The sequence below is a fragment of the Rousettus aegyptiacus genome, unplaced genomic scaffold, assembly GCF_014176215.1.
Source record: "Rousettus aegyptiacus isolate mRouAeg1 unplaced genomic scaffold, mRouAeg1.p scaffold_m13_p_13, whole genome shotgun sequence".
NCBI lineage: Eukaryota > Metazoa > Chordata > Mammalia > Chiroptera > Pteropodidae > Rousettus > Rousettus aegyptiacus.
This window is the reverse complement of record NW_023416288.1, coordinates 28,157,805-28,177,158: the sequence shown is the minus strand read 5'-3', so window position 1 is coordinate 28,177,158 and position 19,354 is coordinate 28,157,805. Positions and strand designations below refer to the sequence as shown.

Genomic DNA, 19,354 nt, shown 5'->3' with positions numbered 1-19,354 from the left:
GGCCAATGCTTTATCTGAAAGCACTCAGAGATAGCATTTTTCTCTTCAAAATTTGCTCTTTATCACTACATTTGTTGACTGCATCTTTATAAACATAATTTATATCCTACCGTAAAACTTACATAAGAACTTAAAAGTGATGTCAAGAGGAAAGTAACAAATGAAGTAAGAACAGTAGTAAGGCAGAAGCACGAGTAACTTTGTTGAAATAAAGGCAGAGGGAAGCTGTTTCATCTGTGTACAAACCTGAACTCTGTGCTACCTGGTAGCACAAAGAAGTAAATTAAACTACACAGCACTTTGCCAGAAGAGAGAAATATTTTTCTGTCTAAACTCTTAGTTTTGCATCTCATGGAAGCCATTGAACAAAATAATGGATAATGGAAAGAGCCATTGACATTGACCTGTAGTACAGAACTGAGCACAGCAGAAATGGAGATTTGGGTTTGGGCTGCTAGAAGCATGGGAATGGAGATAATTTTTAAAAAAGAAGAGAAATGCTACATTTGGAGGGGGGAAGATGATTCATTAAGTTCTGTTCAAAGACAATTTAAGGTGCTGGTAGGATATTTTAACAACTGTACTATACTATATATTGTACAAAATATACTATGTATTGTACAAAATATACCATTCAGAATGTGGGCCAGGAACTCAAGAACTATCTAGGCTACATATTAGTTATACATAATGATATGATTAGGTGAGATCATAGAGGAAGAAAAAAAGGACACAGAACCTTAAAAAAAAGTCTACAGAGCCATAGAAGGAGGGAGAGAGGGACCAAGAATAATTGGAAATCAGGAAAGTAATTAAGAGTGCAATGTTAGAAACCAAGGTAAAGAAGTGTCAAGGAAGGAAGATTTTTGACTTAATAGAATGTTTGTCCACCTAAAATTGGTAATAGTTAAAGTGAAACCATAAGGATTTAAGAATTGGTAAGGAAGCAGAAAAAGCAAATCTTGGCTAGCTGCTCTGTTCAAGTGTAAAGCAATTTTTAAAAAGAACAAAATGGAAATTTATTTTCCTTAGAAGATAATTGATTATGCTTCTGTGCTGGGAAATCCAATGCATTCAATGACTGGATATCCAAGAAAAAGACATGGGTAAGGAAAATTTGAGAGGATATTGATAGAAATGTAAAAGTCAAATGATAAAAAACTGAAGATTATGTTAGACTATTTTCAGTCAAATTGGAGGTAATGTCATTCCAGAATGAGAATACTCTGTCATTCCAGAGAGAGAATATTCTGGAATAGGGGGTAAAGATGAAAAAGATGGGTTAATTGATGTGGAAGTCTATTTATCTCTTATATGAAAGAAGTCCAGGGGTAGGCAGATAAAGGTTTGTTCAGTGGCTCCAAGTAATGAGGAACCTTGGGTCATTTTATTTTAGCTTCATCATCCTAGTTTATGGCTTCTGTCTTCATGTCTCAGGATAACTGCTCGGGCTCTATACATCACATCCACATGCCCTGGTTAGAAAAGAAATTCAGAAAGGCCAAACAAAAGCTCCTTCCAGCCACATTGTCTCTCTAAGCAGCCATCTGGAAGTATCACACAAAAGTTTTACTTTCATATATTTGGCCAAAATATGTATTAGCTACACCTATCCACAAAGGAGGCTGGAAAATGTAGTCTTTTAATCCTCAGTGTGACCAGATGAAAATTAGGGTTCTCTTGTTTGGAAGGGAAGATGATGATGGTGTAAGCGTGTCTGCCATAAACATGGTAAAAGTTTGTAGTGAGGCCAATTATTTCAGTTTTCTCACTTTTTCTAGTAAGATTGCTTATCAGAAAAAGAAAGTGTTTGTGCTGGGGCTATGGATTGGAGTGTGTGTGAGGAAGTGGGTAAGTCCAGAATATAAGCAGAAAAATGCTGAAATCCTGATAGTAAGGTCTAGGCTAATAGACTGAAAAAGAACAATGTGTACTCGATCTGAAGATCCCAATGAGGGTGAAGAGCAACTTGGACAAAGGAAAACTGAGACAATAGAAAGAAGAGGCTGTGACTGGAAGAGATTTCGAGTTGACAAGACTAAGGCAGTTTCAAATGCTCAAAGACTGAGGTGTGGCTGTACTTAGCTGGCATGGAAAACAGGTTATTATAATTGATGTATAGGAGCTATGGAAACCAGGCTAAAAGAGTCATTGAAAAGGGTGATGTCAGGACATCAAAGTGGAAAGAAACCTTGAACTGGAGGCTAAAAAGCAAGATACTTATCAAATCAACAGTAAACAACATGAGGAGTGGCGTCAATGTATAGATTACCACCAACTGAAGAGTTTGTTTAGATACCACAGGGAAATAGTAATGGCAGACATCTATTGAGTACCTGCTACATAGTCATCAACAAACTAATTTTTAACATAAAAATTTTTATTTTTTATTCCTATCCCTTCACCTCCTCTCCTTTGGCAACTATCATCTTGTTCTGTATAGCTATGGGTCTGTTTTTGTTTTATTCATTTTTTTAAGTCCACATGTAAATGTTTTCTCTAATTTCACTTAGCATAATACCCTCTTGTTCCATTCATGTTGCTGCAAATGGTAAGATTTTTATTGCTGTGTGTTATTCCATTATATAGACATAACACATATCTTCTCAAATTAGTGTTTTTTGGGGACAAATACCCCAAAATGGAATTCCTGGGTCATAAAGTAGCTCTATTAATTTTCCAAGGAATCTCCATACTGTTTTCCATACCGGCCACGTTAATTTATGATCCCACCCATAGTGTACAAGGGTTTCCTTTTCTCCACATTCTCACCAGCTCTTATTTGCTGATTTATTGATGATAACCATTCTAACAGGTGTGAGGTGATATCATTATGGTTTAAATTTGTATTTCCCAGATGATTAGTGACACTGGGCATTTTCACATGTCTGTTGGCTGTTGATATGTCTTCTTGGGAGAAGTGTCTATTCAAGTCCTCTGCCCATTTTATAATTTGTTGTTGTTGTTATGTTGTACGCATTCTTTATATATTTTAGATATTAACCTCTTATCTGATGTATCATTTGCTAATATATCCTCTCCCATTCAGTAGGTTGTCTTTTTGATGGTTTCCTTTGCTGTGCAAAAAACTCTTTGGTTTGATGTTGTCTTTTTTGTTTATCTTTTCTTTTGTTTCCTTTGCTCAAGGAGATATATCCAAAAAGATAATGCTAAGAGGAAAGTCAAAGTGTTTATTGCCTATGTTTTCTTTTAGGAGATTTATGGTCTCGGTTCTAACATTTAAGTCTTTAAAACATTTTATTTTTTGTTTATGGTGTAAAAAGGTGGTCCAATTTCATTTCTTGCATCTATTGGCATTTTAATAGGGATTGCATTGAATCTGTATAATACTTCAGGGAATAGGGACATTTTAATGATATTAATCCTTCCAATCCATGGGAAAAGTATATAAAAATGATTTTCAAAGTATTTTCAAATAATTTTAGATTTATATAGAAGATGTGAAGATACAGATTCCTTTTATTCCCTTCATCTAGGTTCCTGTAACATTAATGTCTTATACAACTGCAGTACATTTGCAAAACCAGAAAATCAACTCTGGTACATACCATTAAATAAGCTTTATACAGATTTCTACAGATTGTCCACTAATGCCCTTTACAAGATGCAATCCAAAATTCCGTATTGTATTTAGACCCCATGCTTCCTTAGACTTCTATATGTGACAATGTCTCGGTCTCTTTATTTATTTATTTATTTTTTCACTACCTTAACATTTTAAAGAATGCTCTCAGGAATTTTGTGGAAGGTCTCTCAATTTGGGGTTTGTCTGACACTTTGGGGGGATTAGCCCAGGGTTATGTGCTTTAGAGACTACTACAGAGCTGAAATGTACTTGTCATAGCTTTCTATAAGGGAGGAGGACATGCCATTGTGATTATCAGTGATGTTACTTAGCTTTGATCACTTGACTAAAGAAGTACTTGCCAGAATCTTACAGTGTGAATCTATTTTTTTCCTTTTCTGTGTTTTTTGGAAGCAAGTTGCTGAGTCTAGCCCACATGCAAAGGGACTAAGCTCTGTCTTTGGGGGGCGGGGCGGATATCTACAAATATAGGGATTCTTCCATAAGAAAAATTTATCCCCTCTCATTTATTTATATCAAAATGGATTCATGGATATTTACTTTTCTACTGAGTTGTAATACAATGCTATCATTATTTATTTTGTGGCTCATTTATTTTGTTCCTCAAATTGTTCATTTTGGCTATTAGGAATTAAGTGTTTTTATATAATTTATTGACTCCAATGATTCGGTGAGGCAGGTAGTACCATTATCATTTTGTAGCAAAGGAAACTCAGGCTCAGAGAGAGTAAGAAACCTTCCAAATGATTCATATTCTGTGTTGAAGCCAGCAGTCTGACTCTAGAGACTATGTGTGCTTAGGTTTGCTATACTGCTTTCAAAGGGAAAGGATGCTCCATAAACATCAGAGTCTTTTTTATCTCACCTTATCGAAGAGGTGAGATCAAAGATTTTGAGGGGATTCATCACGAAAGTAGTAGTTGCAGAAGGGGTGAGCTTCCAGTTGAACAGAATGTAGGTAAAGAGCCACAACGGGTCAAAACTTAGCCTGTTGCCAGGTGGGAGGAGGTGGGAAGAGCCAATGAAGGGAAGTGGAAGGCTGCAGGACAGCTAATGACACGGAAGCTAAGAGGGGGGAAAACGTTCATTGAATGTGCAATCAATTTGGTTGTAGGGATATAAAAAATCAGCCTATCGTAAGAATGGAGTTAAGTAAAGGTCAACAAAATAGTATATAGAAGGGTGGAAACAAACCCTGATTTCAGAAGATCAAAAATTGTTTGAAAGAGTGGTAAAGAAGGAAAAAAAATGCAGGATTGAGCAAATTTTTTTTCCAGGATAAAGGGAGACCTGCACACGAGGGCCTAGAGTAAGAGAGAAAAAGACCCTAGACAAGGGAAATGTAGATGCTAAGTGCATGGGAATTAAGAAGGAAGGGTAGTGGTCTTGGAGTAAGGGGAACCTGGCCTCTTCACATATTGGAGGTGAGCCTAAAAAATCAAGCACAGTGGTGGTGTTGAAGTGAAGGTACAGACAAACCTAGGATGTGTTATAGGTTTTGATGGTCTTAATTTTATTAGTAAAATTGAAGCAAGGTCATATGCATGTACCGGGAGAAAAATTAGAGCACTGTTACTTAGTCTTGGGAGTAGCTAACATTAACATCCCTGGGTCAGTGTTGGGCAGACTTGCTGAAAAGGGGACAAGCTAAAGTCATTCTTACCAACTGGAACCACTGACTAAGTGAAAGCAGAGATCAGAAGTACAATTATCTGGATTTTTACTTGACTAGAGACTCAGTATTAGTTTTTCTAAAATGGTCAGAATTAAGTATGATCCTAACTTTCTATATTTATATTGAGAAAACTACTGAATGATTGTAAAGGCTAAGCATAAAACATTAAAATAATCATTGTTAGAATAAAAAACTGTTTTTCTCAGGAATTTTTCTTAGAACAATTTTAATTGCTGAATTCTTGGTGAACGTTTCACAGTTACAAATTTACAACAAAGAATAGTCCATTTCAGAAGCATTTTAAATCTATGAACTCAGTGGAATGTTTTTTTAATATTTGGGCAGAATATTAAAATATACGAGGACAGAACTTTATAAGAAATTAATCGACTTAACATATCCTTAAATATTATAAATTGTCTTTATCTAACATAGTTATACTATTATACCATAAGTGCTAATTTCCTTTACATGAACCAGAAAGAATTTACATTAAAACATATTCATACTTGGTGATGATTTTATTCCCTTATATATTATTATATACAATTTTGTTTGATAATAGTAAGAATATAAATCATATTTTAAACAAAAATGTATGCATAGCATATGTAAAGCAGTAACATTCTGAAGGAAAGCGAAAAGCCATGAACATGTTTACCTAAAATTTAGTAATACTGAAAAATACTAGGTTTGTGCATAATAACCATTAAAAGTTTCATAATACATCAGAACACTGGTAAATCCTCAGGTACTATACGAACAACCTAGTATAGTAAAAGTTCAAATTAGACACATCCAGATCCTGAGAATCACACCACTAAAAATAATTCCCTTAACACAGCAGTACACAAATCTTTCTTTGTTCGGCACTTAGCAATACAGACGAAGGTGTATTTGGTTTAATGTGATTTTATTATTTTTAGATAAAGTAGTTATTTTATATAGATAAAAATATACAATATTGCTTTAAAATTTTTTAATTTTATAAGTGTATAATTGATTGTCATCATAGTCACAATTTAAAAGCCTACTTTTCACTAAACAGTTCATCCAATAACATGTGGGCAAGACTAACAAATGGTTTATATAAAGACTTTTAATGAAAGGTTTAAACGTAAAAAACATAATTAATCTAGACCACTGATCTAAATCTAGTGAAACCTCATGCTTGAAACAAATGTGTCAAATTTGTTATTTTCAACACTTAGATTCTACAGATTCAGTTTTGACGGAAAATGTATAGACCTGACATGCGTATTGTCTGAAGCCCCTTTTATGTACATTAGAAAAAGAAAAATATTACATCCCATTTTGGGATTTCATGATGTTTTATATAATACATGCAAAACGTGTCTTGTGCCCTTCAGATGTCATAGATGAATAAAAAGAATGGCCAATGGTGGCACTTCTAAATCACCTGAGGACACAGTGTAAGGTAACTGGCCTTAATAAAGCTCATTCTATATAGAAACAACCTATCGTTTGATGATAGAACTGCATGGTTGCCTTTTCCTCAATATCAATTTACAAGCAGTTGCATTATTTGAGTTCTTAAAAAGACTGGTAAGACATGTAAAACTCAAATTATTTATGTGCATACATAATATGGACTATTTAAATGAAAGACAAACCTTTTTACAAATGATTTTGTTCACTATAACGCACACAATGCACCATTCATTTCACTCATAACAATATTTCACACCAAACATTATTATATTCAATCTTAACGCTCCTCAAATATGAGAAAAAGTTTCCACTGTACTAAGAAGTGAAATTTACTTATGAGGTCAAGAAACTCTCTTAGAAGATTACAGATCTAAAACAATTTGTAAATAATTTATACACATTAAAATGGATGCTTTGCTTAAGTTAACAACCCAGAAACAAAGCTCCTTCTCTTCATTGCAAGTTAATAAACATGGTTGCCTTTAACAAGTTTTTCATATTGCAACATTCAGCTACCATAAATTTTAGTAAATGGTGGTATCTCTTAAGTTATAGTTTTAGTGCCACTGTCTTAATATTTATGTAATAATTTAGAATTTACTTTCAAAAATTTTCAACATTAAGGCACAGAGCAACATTTAAAGTCTAGAAGGAACTAATTTATATAATCTTTTCAATAAGTATTTGTCCTTTACCTGAAGAAAGTGGGTGAGTAGTACAGTTAAAACATACCTGGATTAATAAAAATGACTAAATTTAAGAAATGCAAATATTCGTAGGCAGAATGTTACTAATTTTAAAAAGAAAAGTACATTTATATAAAATATACATCCTACACAGTGTTATAGGTAGAAAAATCGTGAGGCACTTATAATAGAGGAAAGCATTGATTACCTTTTATAAAAGCACCAAACCACTTTTTTTACTATTTGAAATAAATGAAGAAGCTAAAAATAGTTTTGTATTGTAACTTTGTATTTGGAGGATTAAGAATTCAGAAGTTGAAACCTCAAAGCATTTACTTTTTGACAGAAATAATTCCAACAGAGAAAATGTTATTTTCTTGAGAGTTATAACGTCCTCCTGAAAGTTTTGTATATCTCACCAGTCTGTGGCAGCACACTTTCCATTTTAATGACTGTAGTATATATAATTTTGATATTGTTTTTGTCTTTAAACAATGTGAGTTGATATTAATAGTGTGAACAATATATAGCAATGCTTCACGTGAACTTGCCGAGATCCAACAGTGACAGTTCTGTTAACTGTAATCTTTAGCAAACTAATTTAAACCAAAAACCAAGGTAAAAACTGGGCTGGAACTATAGGAATCCACTGGAGGTCAAATCAGGGAACGGTCTGGCTTCTAATGGATGATGAAGGGACTGAAGATGAGTGGCGGTCTGAGTGTTACTTATAGTATTTAATTCAGCTGGATAGTCTTCATTTAAAACTCCATTCTGAAACTGCAAAAATAGCAATTCAACTTATTAGAATGGATCTTTGAAGCATCTTAAGCCACTAAATAACAAACTATCTCCTTATTTTCCTGTCGGTTAGACATTTAGCTTACCTTCCCTCTGCACACATAGGCATTAGCTTACTGCTGTCTGCATTTCCTATGCCGTGCTCCCCATGCCTGTGATCCTCAGCTTGTACTAATTTGTACTTTAAACCTTCGTCGCTTTCTCCCAGTCTCCACACCTCTCCCCCCTCTGGCCGCCACCCGACTGTTCTCTATATTTGTCAGTCTGTTTTCGATTATAAACTGTATTTTTAAAATCTTCACCCTGTATGAAGTTAAACCTCAAATTACTTTATTGCTGCTAAATTTTAAATCATTCAATGAAGACATACTGAGCACATACATATGTTAGCTGCCTTTATAATCTTTTGATTTCTCCATTAGGTAGTACAGATGAATGACCTAAACTGTTTCACTTCAGATCTAGCATCTCATATATCAGGCGTGTATTTAATCAATGAGTTCCCTTCAGTTTGGATAGGAATTGAATCAGAGAGTAGCCATCATAAATAGGTTTGACCAGATTTCATCTCAAATTCTGGGTAACAGGGAATTTATTACACTCAAGATTACTACATTGGAACTGCAGATGAGCTAAGACTTTTCCAAAAGAGGCCAGTTCTGATTTGCTAGAGGTTTCTTAATATTCCTAAACCTATTTATTTCTACAACAACTTCCTTTTAATTAGTAAGTACTACTATAATTACTGTCTTAATTACAGAACCAAGTTATTAAAATACTCTTTCTTACCACCATACGATAAAATTAGTCTGGTTTCTATAACTCCTACTAGAAAAGAAAATATAACTGCTACTAGAAAAGAAAAAAAGAGGACGGACAGATAAGATAGTTCTGCAGAGTTTTATAGAGCTTTGATACATTAAGTATATCGTTTAGCGTGAAACTTTCAGATTGCAATTATACCCTTAACTGCTTCAAATAAAATCTGTTTCTAAAGCCTATATGTCATCAGGCTTCAGTAATCAAAATGTTCATTACTTCAAAAATCCTCTAAAACAGTAGTGAAATCCACATAATCTAGATCACCAATGAATAGCAATTCTTTTGAGGCTTCAAATGGAAAGAAAATACTATTTGCCCAGAAAATGTTAGGTCTTAATTACTCTCATTTGTCATAACATTATATATGCAAAAATTTCTCTAAATATATTGAGCAATGCTGTTCAATAGAAATGTGAGCCACATATGTAATTTTAATTTTTCTACTAGCTACATTCAAAAAGTAAAATTTTAAAGCCAAAATTTCAACATAAAATCAATGAAAAAGATTTTACGTTCTTTTTTCAAGTCAAATCTTCAAAATAAGTGTATATTTTTAGACTTACACCACATCTCAAGTGGAACTAGCCACATGTAGACTGGCTACCTGGGAGGAGGAGTGGATATATTAAATCTGGAGAATTCTTATTATTCATAAAGAAGTAACACAAACTAGCGGGGCGAGAAAGGATCACTATAAGAACTCATGTGCTAATTCAAGCCTTGTTCACAATTTACTCAAGAGCATGAGAGTTAAGGTTTCTGCCTGTGTTTCACGGTAATGTCCTGAAATAGACTGTAACCGAATATTAAATTTTAACATAATTAAAGGATGTCAGGAATAAAACCTTCACTGACATTTTCTAGGCTCTCACTATTCTCTAGCAATCCCTCCAGAGACTAGTGAGGAGCCTAGGACTAAATTCCAAGATCAGGGCACAGGCAAAGCACACCTACATTGCTTGTAACCCAATGTCAACACACACATACACGTATCATGTATAAAAAGAAATTGAGGAAATAAATTCAAACATCTTTTTAAGGTTTGAATTTTTAAAAGGCTACATAATTTTAAAGAATCTAGAAAGGAAACCAAAATCGCTATAGAGACAACTAATTTCACCTGGTAACTTAGGGACATTCATGTTGCTCTAGCCCTTGAATTCTTTATGCTTCAGGTAAATATACTTGTATTAGTAACATACTGGAAAAATACTGGCTTGTTAAAGTCACTGATACGATTAGAAATGCTCTCTGATATGAATACTATAGATAAAAATCACTGACAAAAAATGTATAACTCATGTATTTTGTAATGTATGAATAATCACTGAAAGGGTTTAATAAAACCCTTACCTCTGTTAAAAATGTCTGTGGGCCTGGCACTGCTGGATTGTACTGAGTCTGAGCCGTCTGGCTTTGCTGCGGTTCTGGCTGACACGGGTACATCGACACAGCCCCAGCATAACATGTCTGTGGAGTTACCAGGGTTGACTGTGGATTTAGTCCATGCTTTTGGTTTTCAGGCCCTTGTAAACGTGTGACACAGTCTTCGAAATCAGAAGTAGTAGGAGGGTACAGGGATGGCTCAAAATTCCCTAGGGGAAAGTCTAACTGTGAACCCTTGGAATGCTGTGGTAACACAGACTGATGACAAGGAGTAAAGTTCTGTGTATAAGGCATAGCATCTAGCTCAGATTTGTAGGGAAGCTCTTGATTGGTTCCAGGTAAGTCTGGAAAGACATACTGTTGTAAGTCTTGTGGAGGATACTCAAAAGGCACGGATTGGTTAGAGCTCCAGTTTGCAAACATGCTGTGAACTTGCATGTGCTTCATTTTCTGGCACAGCTGTTGCTGCTGCTCCACGGCCGCGTGCTTTGGATGCTGCTGTTCCAGCTGTAGGTGCTCCTCTACCATACAGCTTGAATTCAGAGCTGTGATCTGTGGCTGTTGGTAACCTGAACACGCAAAGGTAGACTTATTTAAAGAATCGTGAACGAACGTCAGGATTTCGTCTGTTATGTCAATGTCTCTGAAATCATCCGAACCGGAAAAGTCAGTTCTGAAAAATTCCTCATGCTGCTGCATGTGGCTGATATCTTCAAAATTAATATCTAGGTGTTTCATGATGCCATACAAGTCATTATTTTTGTTGTCTGGGAGGAGCCCTACATGATCTTCAGAGAGCGTCGGGTTCATTTCTTGAGACTGGCCAATTTGCTCATGTTTCAGGATATCATTTCCCATTGGTGCAGTAACGTCTTGCCAATTACTGCCTTTAGTCATAGATTTGTTAAAAAAATTTCTTGCAAAAGGTGTATTATTTGAAGCAGGACAGAGATAAATAGACTCATCTTGTTGCATCAGGGCACTCAGGACAGAACCGGGATGGAAAGAATCCTTATTTAGAGTTGATTTGGTAGCAGAATCTTTTCCACGAGCATCACTTTTAGTCCTCACTGGTAAGGGCTCCATCACGGGAGGAAAAAGGTTGGTCATCTCATACAATATAGCTTCCCCAGTGGTGAACATAAAAGGGAACTTTATGTTTCGCTTTCGTAAATGCTCTGCTCCTTCTTCATCTCTAAAATCACATATAAGAAAGTTTGCATATATCAGGAAGAGTTGTATCAAACATTTTAAAATATTAAACAGCGATCAAAATACACTGACAGCAGGGAACACAAACTATATTGACAAATTTTTCTAATGACTGGTGCCAGAAAATTGTTTGGACAATTTTAAATCATTTAGAAGTTGCCCCAAAACAGTACAGTCATTATTAATTCCAAACTCAGGTTATGCTCCTAACATCCTGTAGAAAAAGTAAATTCCATGTGGAATAGAGATCTAAATATAAAAACAGACTGTAAGAACTTAGGAATCTGAGTGGGAGAGGCATGTCAACATAAAACCCAGAAGCTACAAAGGAAAAGATTGGCATAGTTGACAAATGAAAATTAAATATATATATATGAACATCATTTAAAACATCAATTATCTAGAAATTAATAAAAGGTGCACAAGACTAATGTAAGAAAAACAACATATTATTGAGATAAAGACATAGGTAAATACATAACCATGTACCCATGTACATTTGCCATGTTCATATTTTCAGTGTAACCCCATATGAGAGAACAGATATGAGATGCTGGGATTACAGTTTTTCTGGGGGGAGAAATTGACAATTGATTTCTAAAATGTATATGAAAATATAAATGGGTTTAAAAAAAGTCAAAGCAATCTTGATAGATAACAAAAATGAGCATATACTTAGGTCAAGACTTATTCTAGACAGAGCAATTAAGGCAACGTACTGTTAGTGCAAAAAGATAACCAGACCAATGGAAATTAAGAATCCAGAAACAGAACCATCACCATTTGATCAAAATGTAGTGCAGTGGGGAAAAGATGGCCTTTTTAATAAATGTTACTGGCCAATTTGATATACATATCCATTTTAATCTGAAAATGCACCCTAATACATTCATTGTGGATGCCTTGGAATGTTTAATTCTCTTGTGCAAAAATTTTCTACTACAACCTAATATATATATATATATATAAAATTTATTGGCACTAGAAGTATGGCTAGAGGCATTAATATTATAGGGCTTTAATAGCCATATATAAAAATCAATTCTCTAGATAAATTTACAATGCAAATATTTGACAAAATACTTCTAGAATATATAAGAAACTTAAAAATCACTGCTTGCTAGAAAACATATGCTAAACTGAGCATTGCTGAATTTTACAGATGGCACTAACTTTTCATCTTTCCTGCATGTAGCCAGGATAAAACCCTGGCATTTCCTTTGATTGTTCTTTCCATAACTCTACATATTAGTTGTTCAATAAAGTTTGTCAATTCTATCTCCCCTATGTTTAACCTATGCCACTTTCTATACATAATAACTTTTTGATTTTTATTTGCAGAGTAAATTATCTTAGAATTTTTAAGTTTTCATGTAAGAATGATTTTATAAACCAAAGTGTTATTAAAATAAAACATTTTAAGTCTTTATGCTTACGTTAGAGGTCGCTGAGTTGCAATGATATAATCTGGTCTTCCATTTTTATAAACTAAGCGAGCATTAGACTGGACCCAGGTCCACCGATTGCTTTTGGCGAGAAGCCTGAATACTACTATGCCACTCTCTCCAGTCTTAATCACTAAAACAAAATGATCAAACCCAAAATCAACATATTAATCTCTGAAACAAAGCTCCCCAGACACGTTTCCAGACATATTTATCACCCAAAATGATAAATATCTTCACAACTTTTAAACACTATATTAAAATGCATGGAAATAGTTCTTCTGAGTTATATTTTAAAGGTTTAAGGGAAGATTAACAATTCTAGTAACACAAATTATAGAGTAGTTTGAGGTTCACTTTAAATAGTAAATGCTTCCAACAGCTTAATATTTTACTATACAAAGTATAATCTATATTAACAGATTTAGGAAGGAATGATGCCATTAAAAAATTCCTGAACAAAACATGGGAAAAAATGGTCATTTTTATAATTAAACTACTATTTTCCTGTGTGCCAGCTATAGAACAGATAATGAGCAAAGTGTAACTGGGTTTAGTAATGCTATAATGAGTAGTATATGTTTCATATTATTACATAACATGTTTAAGGAAACTGGATAAACTTCTAGAGTATATGCTGTTTTTCGGACACATTCATAAGGAAGTACAACTTACTCCGCAAATGATAGTCAGCACAATAAAGCATATCGGCAGCATGAACAAATTGATATCCTGATCCTTTTGTACACAGCTCTTCTTCGGTATAGCCTAAAACAAGTTTTCCTCTGTTTAAAAAAAAAAAAAGAAAAGGTAAAATAAGAATAAAATTTAACATGAAGTCACATAAATCCATATATATGTTTTACATGCTACAAGAGACTTAACTGCTGCAATATACATATTTGATGAAATAAAACTAAAAAAGTTTTACTTACTTGGCATCACAACCAGTAGGTGTAAAGTCTAGTTTGTGTTTTGTTCTAAAGATGAAATTTTTGGTTCGGATTTCAAGTATGGACGGTGGCTGAAGTGGAGTAGCTATTGCAAACAAAGCTAACTGAGGGGGGAGTATTGATCCATCTTTCCCTTTCTTGTTCTGGCCATGAAGATACTTTAACCTCCCTTGGAAATTCATTGCCTTAAAGAAAGAAAAAGTTCATTAAAATTAACAGTTTAAAATCGTTCCTTTTTAAAAGGCTCAGTCATGGCCACACTTAAGGTACTCGGTCATTCCATAAAAGTTCCTGAGGCTGACAACCACTACTTTCATTCCTTTCTCCATAGAACGCCTATTAAAACTATTCCAAAAGGTAGTATGAGGACTGTCCTAATGGAACTGATAAGTGAACCACCTGGTTTCTTCATGGTCACAAGAAGAGTTCATGTATCATTTTTAAGCTTGCGATTGCCCCATTATTCACACCTAGCACAGCTCCTTGCATACTGCACATTCTATATATCCTGACTGAATGGTGATAAAGTCATCAAGTACATGTTAATTTTCAAACATACCTTAGCTGTATTCCATAGCTCAAGGTAACATTTTATACTGAGATTAAATACAATTTTATAAAAACACTAAAATGAAGCATGAAATTACAAAAAAAAAAAATGCAGAGCTCTAAGTAAAGATAAAGGGTAATTTTAGAAGACAAAAGAAATGAAGATAATTTAAGCATGAACATTATCAATTTAGTTGCTTAAAACAGTAATAACCAGGCCAAGGGATGATTTTAATATCAATATAACAGCATAAGGAAGGAAAAAAACAACTATACTCAGAATCCAACTCAGAAAATAAATAACTGATCATCAGTACTAAGAAAACTCTCAGAGCTATTCTAACTCTGGTTCGACAAAATTATCTTCGGAAATAGACAAAAAAACCATTGCTTTCTAATGTTTAAGAGGTGGTTATCTTTTTCAAATTTCCGATAATTCACAAAAGTAACATACAACATGCCTCGTAGTTTCTCCTGTGCTGGTGCAGTGTGCTATCTTTTTTACTGGTGGGAGGTCACTTTGGGATAGCTATGCTGCCCTTTATCTTGTAAGTAAAAATCAGGGCTAGAGGTTTGACAAAAGTTTTCATGCCGCCTCCATGTGAGAGGCAGATGAACAGCTATAAGATGAATGGGACCAGGCCTCCTAAGCTCAGAGGGTTAAATCGTCCTCACCACTGGGAATCACAGCAGAACAATACCCTTTCGTAAAGGCTCTGAAAAGTCCTGCAGTAAAAAAAAATTAAGAACTGATTGTCTTCCAAACTTATTTGAGCATTTATTTCTTGAGTGAGGAGGGACAGACCATCTGCGCTCTCAGTATCCTGCTTAAACTGCTCCCTAGCCAGGTGTTGAGATTATAAAAAAGCATCTCATACCACATTAAGATTCTGCAATCATGAATATACAAATACAACTGCTTTTCTATAGTTATCCCAGCCATGTGGAAAAGGCCATAATTTTTGTTTAGTAGGCATTAAATCTGAAGAGGATAAGCATTCTGCTACTATAAAAAGGCTATGTAGTTCTCATATACCTAAAAAGTCCTAGAAAATAGGCAAAATTCAAGGTTCTATGCTATTTTATTCAATCTTTGTATGTATCCTAAGGATGGGTTTTTTGAGTTATAGAACATATTCAAAAATCTGAAAATTAACAATTTGTAAAATTTACTTACCTTTATCAAATTATTTGATAAAGTAGATTTTTAAAACTGAACTCAACTATAAACAAGGAAAATTTCTTTCATTTAATCTTTTTTATTTTTTACAGTTTAATAGTAAAGGCCAAGATCATAAGATTTTGCAACCTACCAGAAAACCAGATGAATTATCCAGCAGACACCTTAGCCGGCATATGAAGCACCTCTCCATGAAAGCATTTTCTTGAGGAAGCTGGTCTGGGTTATGATAGACCACTGGCTGTGGAAGGCTACTAACGTCTGTAGAAACAGTAGCAACAGATTTACTTTCCATTTTTCTGTACAATTAACTGGATAGCTAAAATCTGTGTTAATGTCTAAATTGGAGTCTGTATTCTGAATACAAAAAGATAACTATTCTCAGAAGAGCAGCTGATGAAAACAAATTAAAACTTATTGAATATGACTTTTAAATCACAGAACTTTACCTACTCAGTTTTGTTGTAATCTGTCAACAATTTTCGCATTTTCCATTGCCATTTTTTTTTCTTTGTAACATTTCCGTGAACTTCTGAAAACAGTTTGCATTGAGAAGTTTTTTATACTTGCATGTACTAGTTTGCTTTTTTTGTGCCTTGTAAACACAGAACAATTTACACATGCTCTAGTATTAACTTTATACATTCCTTCTCATCTTTCACAATAGTAAGTTAGTTTTATAAAATATATTACTGACTATGGCAATACTTTTTTGCTTGAAATTCATCAATGGCTGTTATCTGTCAAAATATTCCTTAGATTTCTTTTTTGATTAATATCGAACAAAAATTATATAAATCAAATAAAAATACAAATAAAATGAAATAAATTGAAATAATAAAATTATTCACTTTGGGAGGATTAAAATGAAAACATTACTTAGAGCATCAGCCCCTTTGTGACCTGGCTCTGGCCTTCAGTTATAGACACATGACTTTCCACTTCTTTTCTACCTTCTTTCACCATGGAGTTCTATGCCCCTAAATATTCTCTGCCTTTCACAGAGTTACATTAAAAATACAAAAGCTATCTTTTGGTAAACATTCTTACCATCAATTCTTTTTCCAGCATCTGTACACTGTGAAGGGTTTAATGACCAGTGTAGCTGACGCTGAAATTCAGCTCGGTCTTCAGTATGGATAAGTTCATACACGCTCTGATGTATGACATCAGACTAAGGAAAAAAGATACAGGAATTAAGACAAAAGTACTGATTTTTAAAATATGATTTACTAGTTTCTATACTTAGCTAGATTAGTGAATGCCTGTTAAGTGGCAATGAATAAAAAATGACCACAAAGCTCTCAGTCATCCAAGAAGGAAAAGCCCGAGTCTAGCACTGTAACTGATAAGCCAAAGTTATTTGCCATCATTTCCCTACATGAACGTTTTCAGACAAGTAAGTCATCTCCCTGTTCCCTAACTGTAATATATTAAGTTCTACTTAATCTTTTAAATCCTACTCCTTTTACAAAACCTTCTATGAACATTCAGTTGTCTTTGACATCTCTAAGCTTAATAGTATTCATTATGTATTTTCTTCACTGTTCTCTAATATTTTTCTTTGGATTAAATTACTCCAAGCAGACTCTGTAAGAATATGCGATTATGCCTTTAACAGATCAAAATCCTTCCTCCATCTCTTGCCTCTTAGCATTTACTGCAGTGCTGAGTCCTTAGCCCTTAAATCAGCATATTTTTCTAACCTTTTTACTGCAACTCATGGTAATGAATACATTGCCCATTCATCAAATGTGTGTGCATATACACACACAGAGAAAAGTTTCACAAAACATCCTTATATGTGTGATAATACTGTGTATCTATTTTAAGCAACTAAAATGAATGGTTGATGGTGATCCACTATATCAACTTCGTTACCTACTAGTGAGTTACAATTTGTAGTGAAATGGTGCCTAAACCACCACTTACGTCAGACACGAATGTGTTCTTAAAGAACAGCGAGGCTATGCGTACATGTGAGCAGACAAAGACTGGGAAATATCTCTGATTTCTTAACTGTTAGAAATCACATTATCAAATGATCATTGATAAGTAATGAGGTTTCAAACAGGCTTTTCCATGAACATTCATATATTTAAAGTTTTAAAAAGTTTGAAAGCAATTCTAACCCTGGGTCAGCAAAATCGTCTTCAGGAGTATCTTCAGAAAGTGTGGCAGTGGCCAGAATCTGCTACTTTAGCTGTCTAGTGAACCCTTCCTACAAACTTAATCTTCCAGCATTAAACCATCTCTATGCCAGCCATTACACATACTGTCAAAGTTACCTTCTGAAATACAGATTAGCGCATACCCATTTCCTTTAACAAAAACCTTAAGCGATTTCCATTGTGTATATATCACAGATCAATCTTCAGTTTATACAACAGGGTAAACAGTGTTACTCAAACCAGCAGCCTTGACATCACCTGTACGCTAGTTAGAAATGCAAGTTCATGGGCCCCACTCTGATCTACTGAATCGGAATGTCCAAGGTTGAGACCCAAAGCTTTTATGAAAGTTTATCAAGTTCTCCAGATGAATCTTAGGCACATTAGAATTTAGGAACTACTGATACATAAGTATAGCTAGCATTCAAGTATATCTACAAACTGTTCTCAGATCACGCCTGATGTTGTCCCTCAAATATTTCAAATATCTCAGGTTTTTACTATTCATTCGATAACACTAAACAAACCAGACACGTTCACCTCCTTTATGGACTCTGAGTTTACTGCTTATGGTACTTTTGTCTTTTATTCTGTGTTCCCTCCATACCCGTCCACCCATCTAAATCCTAAATTGTCTTCAGGTTTGCTTAAAGACCACTTCCTTCAGGAAAGCTTCCATAATACGCACAAACCAGAATTAAATGTATTTTGCACGTACCTTTCTGTATTAGCTCGTTCATTTCATAGTTATCATGTCCTACAACATCCATACTAATTAGATGGCAAATATTCTCTTACCTGCCTCCATCCAAACACTAACTGCCCCTTACCTGAATGTTTTTTTACATAAGAGTTCATTAATAAGTGGAAGAAGAAACACAGCATCTATGAATCTCATAAACATTTAAGGAAATTATAATGTAGTAGATAGTATAAAAATATGTTAACTGAAAATGTATAATTTTTATTCTACAGGCATATGTTTTCATTGGTAATATCATACATACAAATTATCAACTGTGTCCTTGAAGTATATATAATACATAAAAAATAGAAAGTTAATTTAAAAAAATTTTTTTTAATGACCCAAGGAAAATATAGTTACCTGCTGAAATCCCAGGTAATCTTGTATAGTAGAGGAAGCATAAAAGACTAAAGCATCTGTAGTGACAACCAACACAAAGCCATTCAGAGCCTACAAGGAAAGAAGTTATAAAATTAGTAATGTGACTAAATAACAATATTGTCATTCATAAATACTGACTTCAGTTAAGGTTACTATTTTTATCGCTAAAAAGTATCTTCTCCTTAAAATGGTTAAAATGATTACACCTCACAAACACAGAAATACCACACCCACGGAGCATAACATGGAGCGTTACACCAGGATTACAGTTCGGATGAAAGTGGCATGA

At 34.2% G+C, this 19,354-nt stretch overlaps 1 protein-coding gene and 1 long non-coding RNA gene across 11 annotated transcripts in view; one reads left to right on the top strand and one right to left on the bottom strand.

Annotated features, from left to right (window-relative positions):
• The window catches only part of LOC107507984, a 165,893-nt gene that overhangs the window by 133,781 nt on the left and 12,758 nt on the right, over nt 1-19,354 (top strand). Inside the window, exon 7 of one of the 10 annotated variants that reach the window (XR_001596224.2) lies at nt 15,861-15,967. The exons of the other annotated variants lie outside the window; for them this stretch is intronic. This is a non-coding gene — a long non-coding RNA (uncharacterized LOC107507984). Of the gene's footprint in view, nt 1-15,860; nt 15,968-19,354 lie in introns of those variants that run through there. 10 annotated transcript variants of the gene reach the window in all.
• AHR (aryl hydrocarbon receptor) overlaps nt 5,492-19,354 on the bottom strand; it is a 39,641-nt gene continuing 25,778 nt past the window's right edge. The window contains exons 4-11 of the mRNA XM_016139471.2: nt 19,045-19,134; nt 16,819-16,942; nt 15,902-16,029; nt 14,022-14,224; nt 13,762-13,871; nt 13,078-13,219; nt 10,397-11,624; nt 5,492-8,200 (exon numbers count right to left, since the gene is read on the bottom strand). Coding sequence (XP_015994957.2) covers nt 8,057-8,200; nt 10,397-11,624; nt 13,078-13,219; nt 13,762-13,871; nt 14,022-14,224; nt 15,902-16,029; nt 16,819-16,942; nt 19,045-19,134 — 2,169 coding nt within the window. The 3' untranslated portion in view covers nt 5,492-8,056. The remainder of the gene's footprint in view (nt 8,201-10,396; nt 11,625-13,077; nt 13,220-13,761; nt 13,872-14,021; nt 14,225-15,901; nt 16,030-16,818; nt 16,943-19,044; nt 19,135-19,354) is intronic.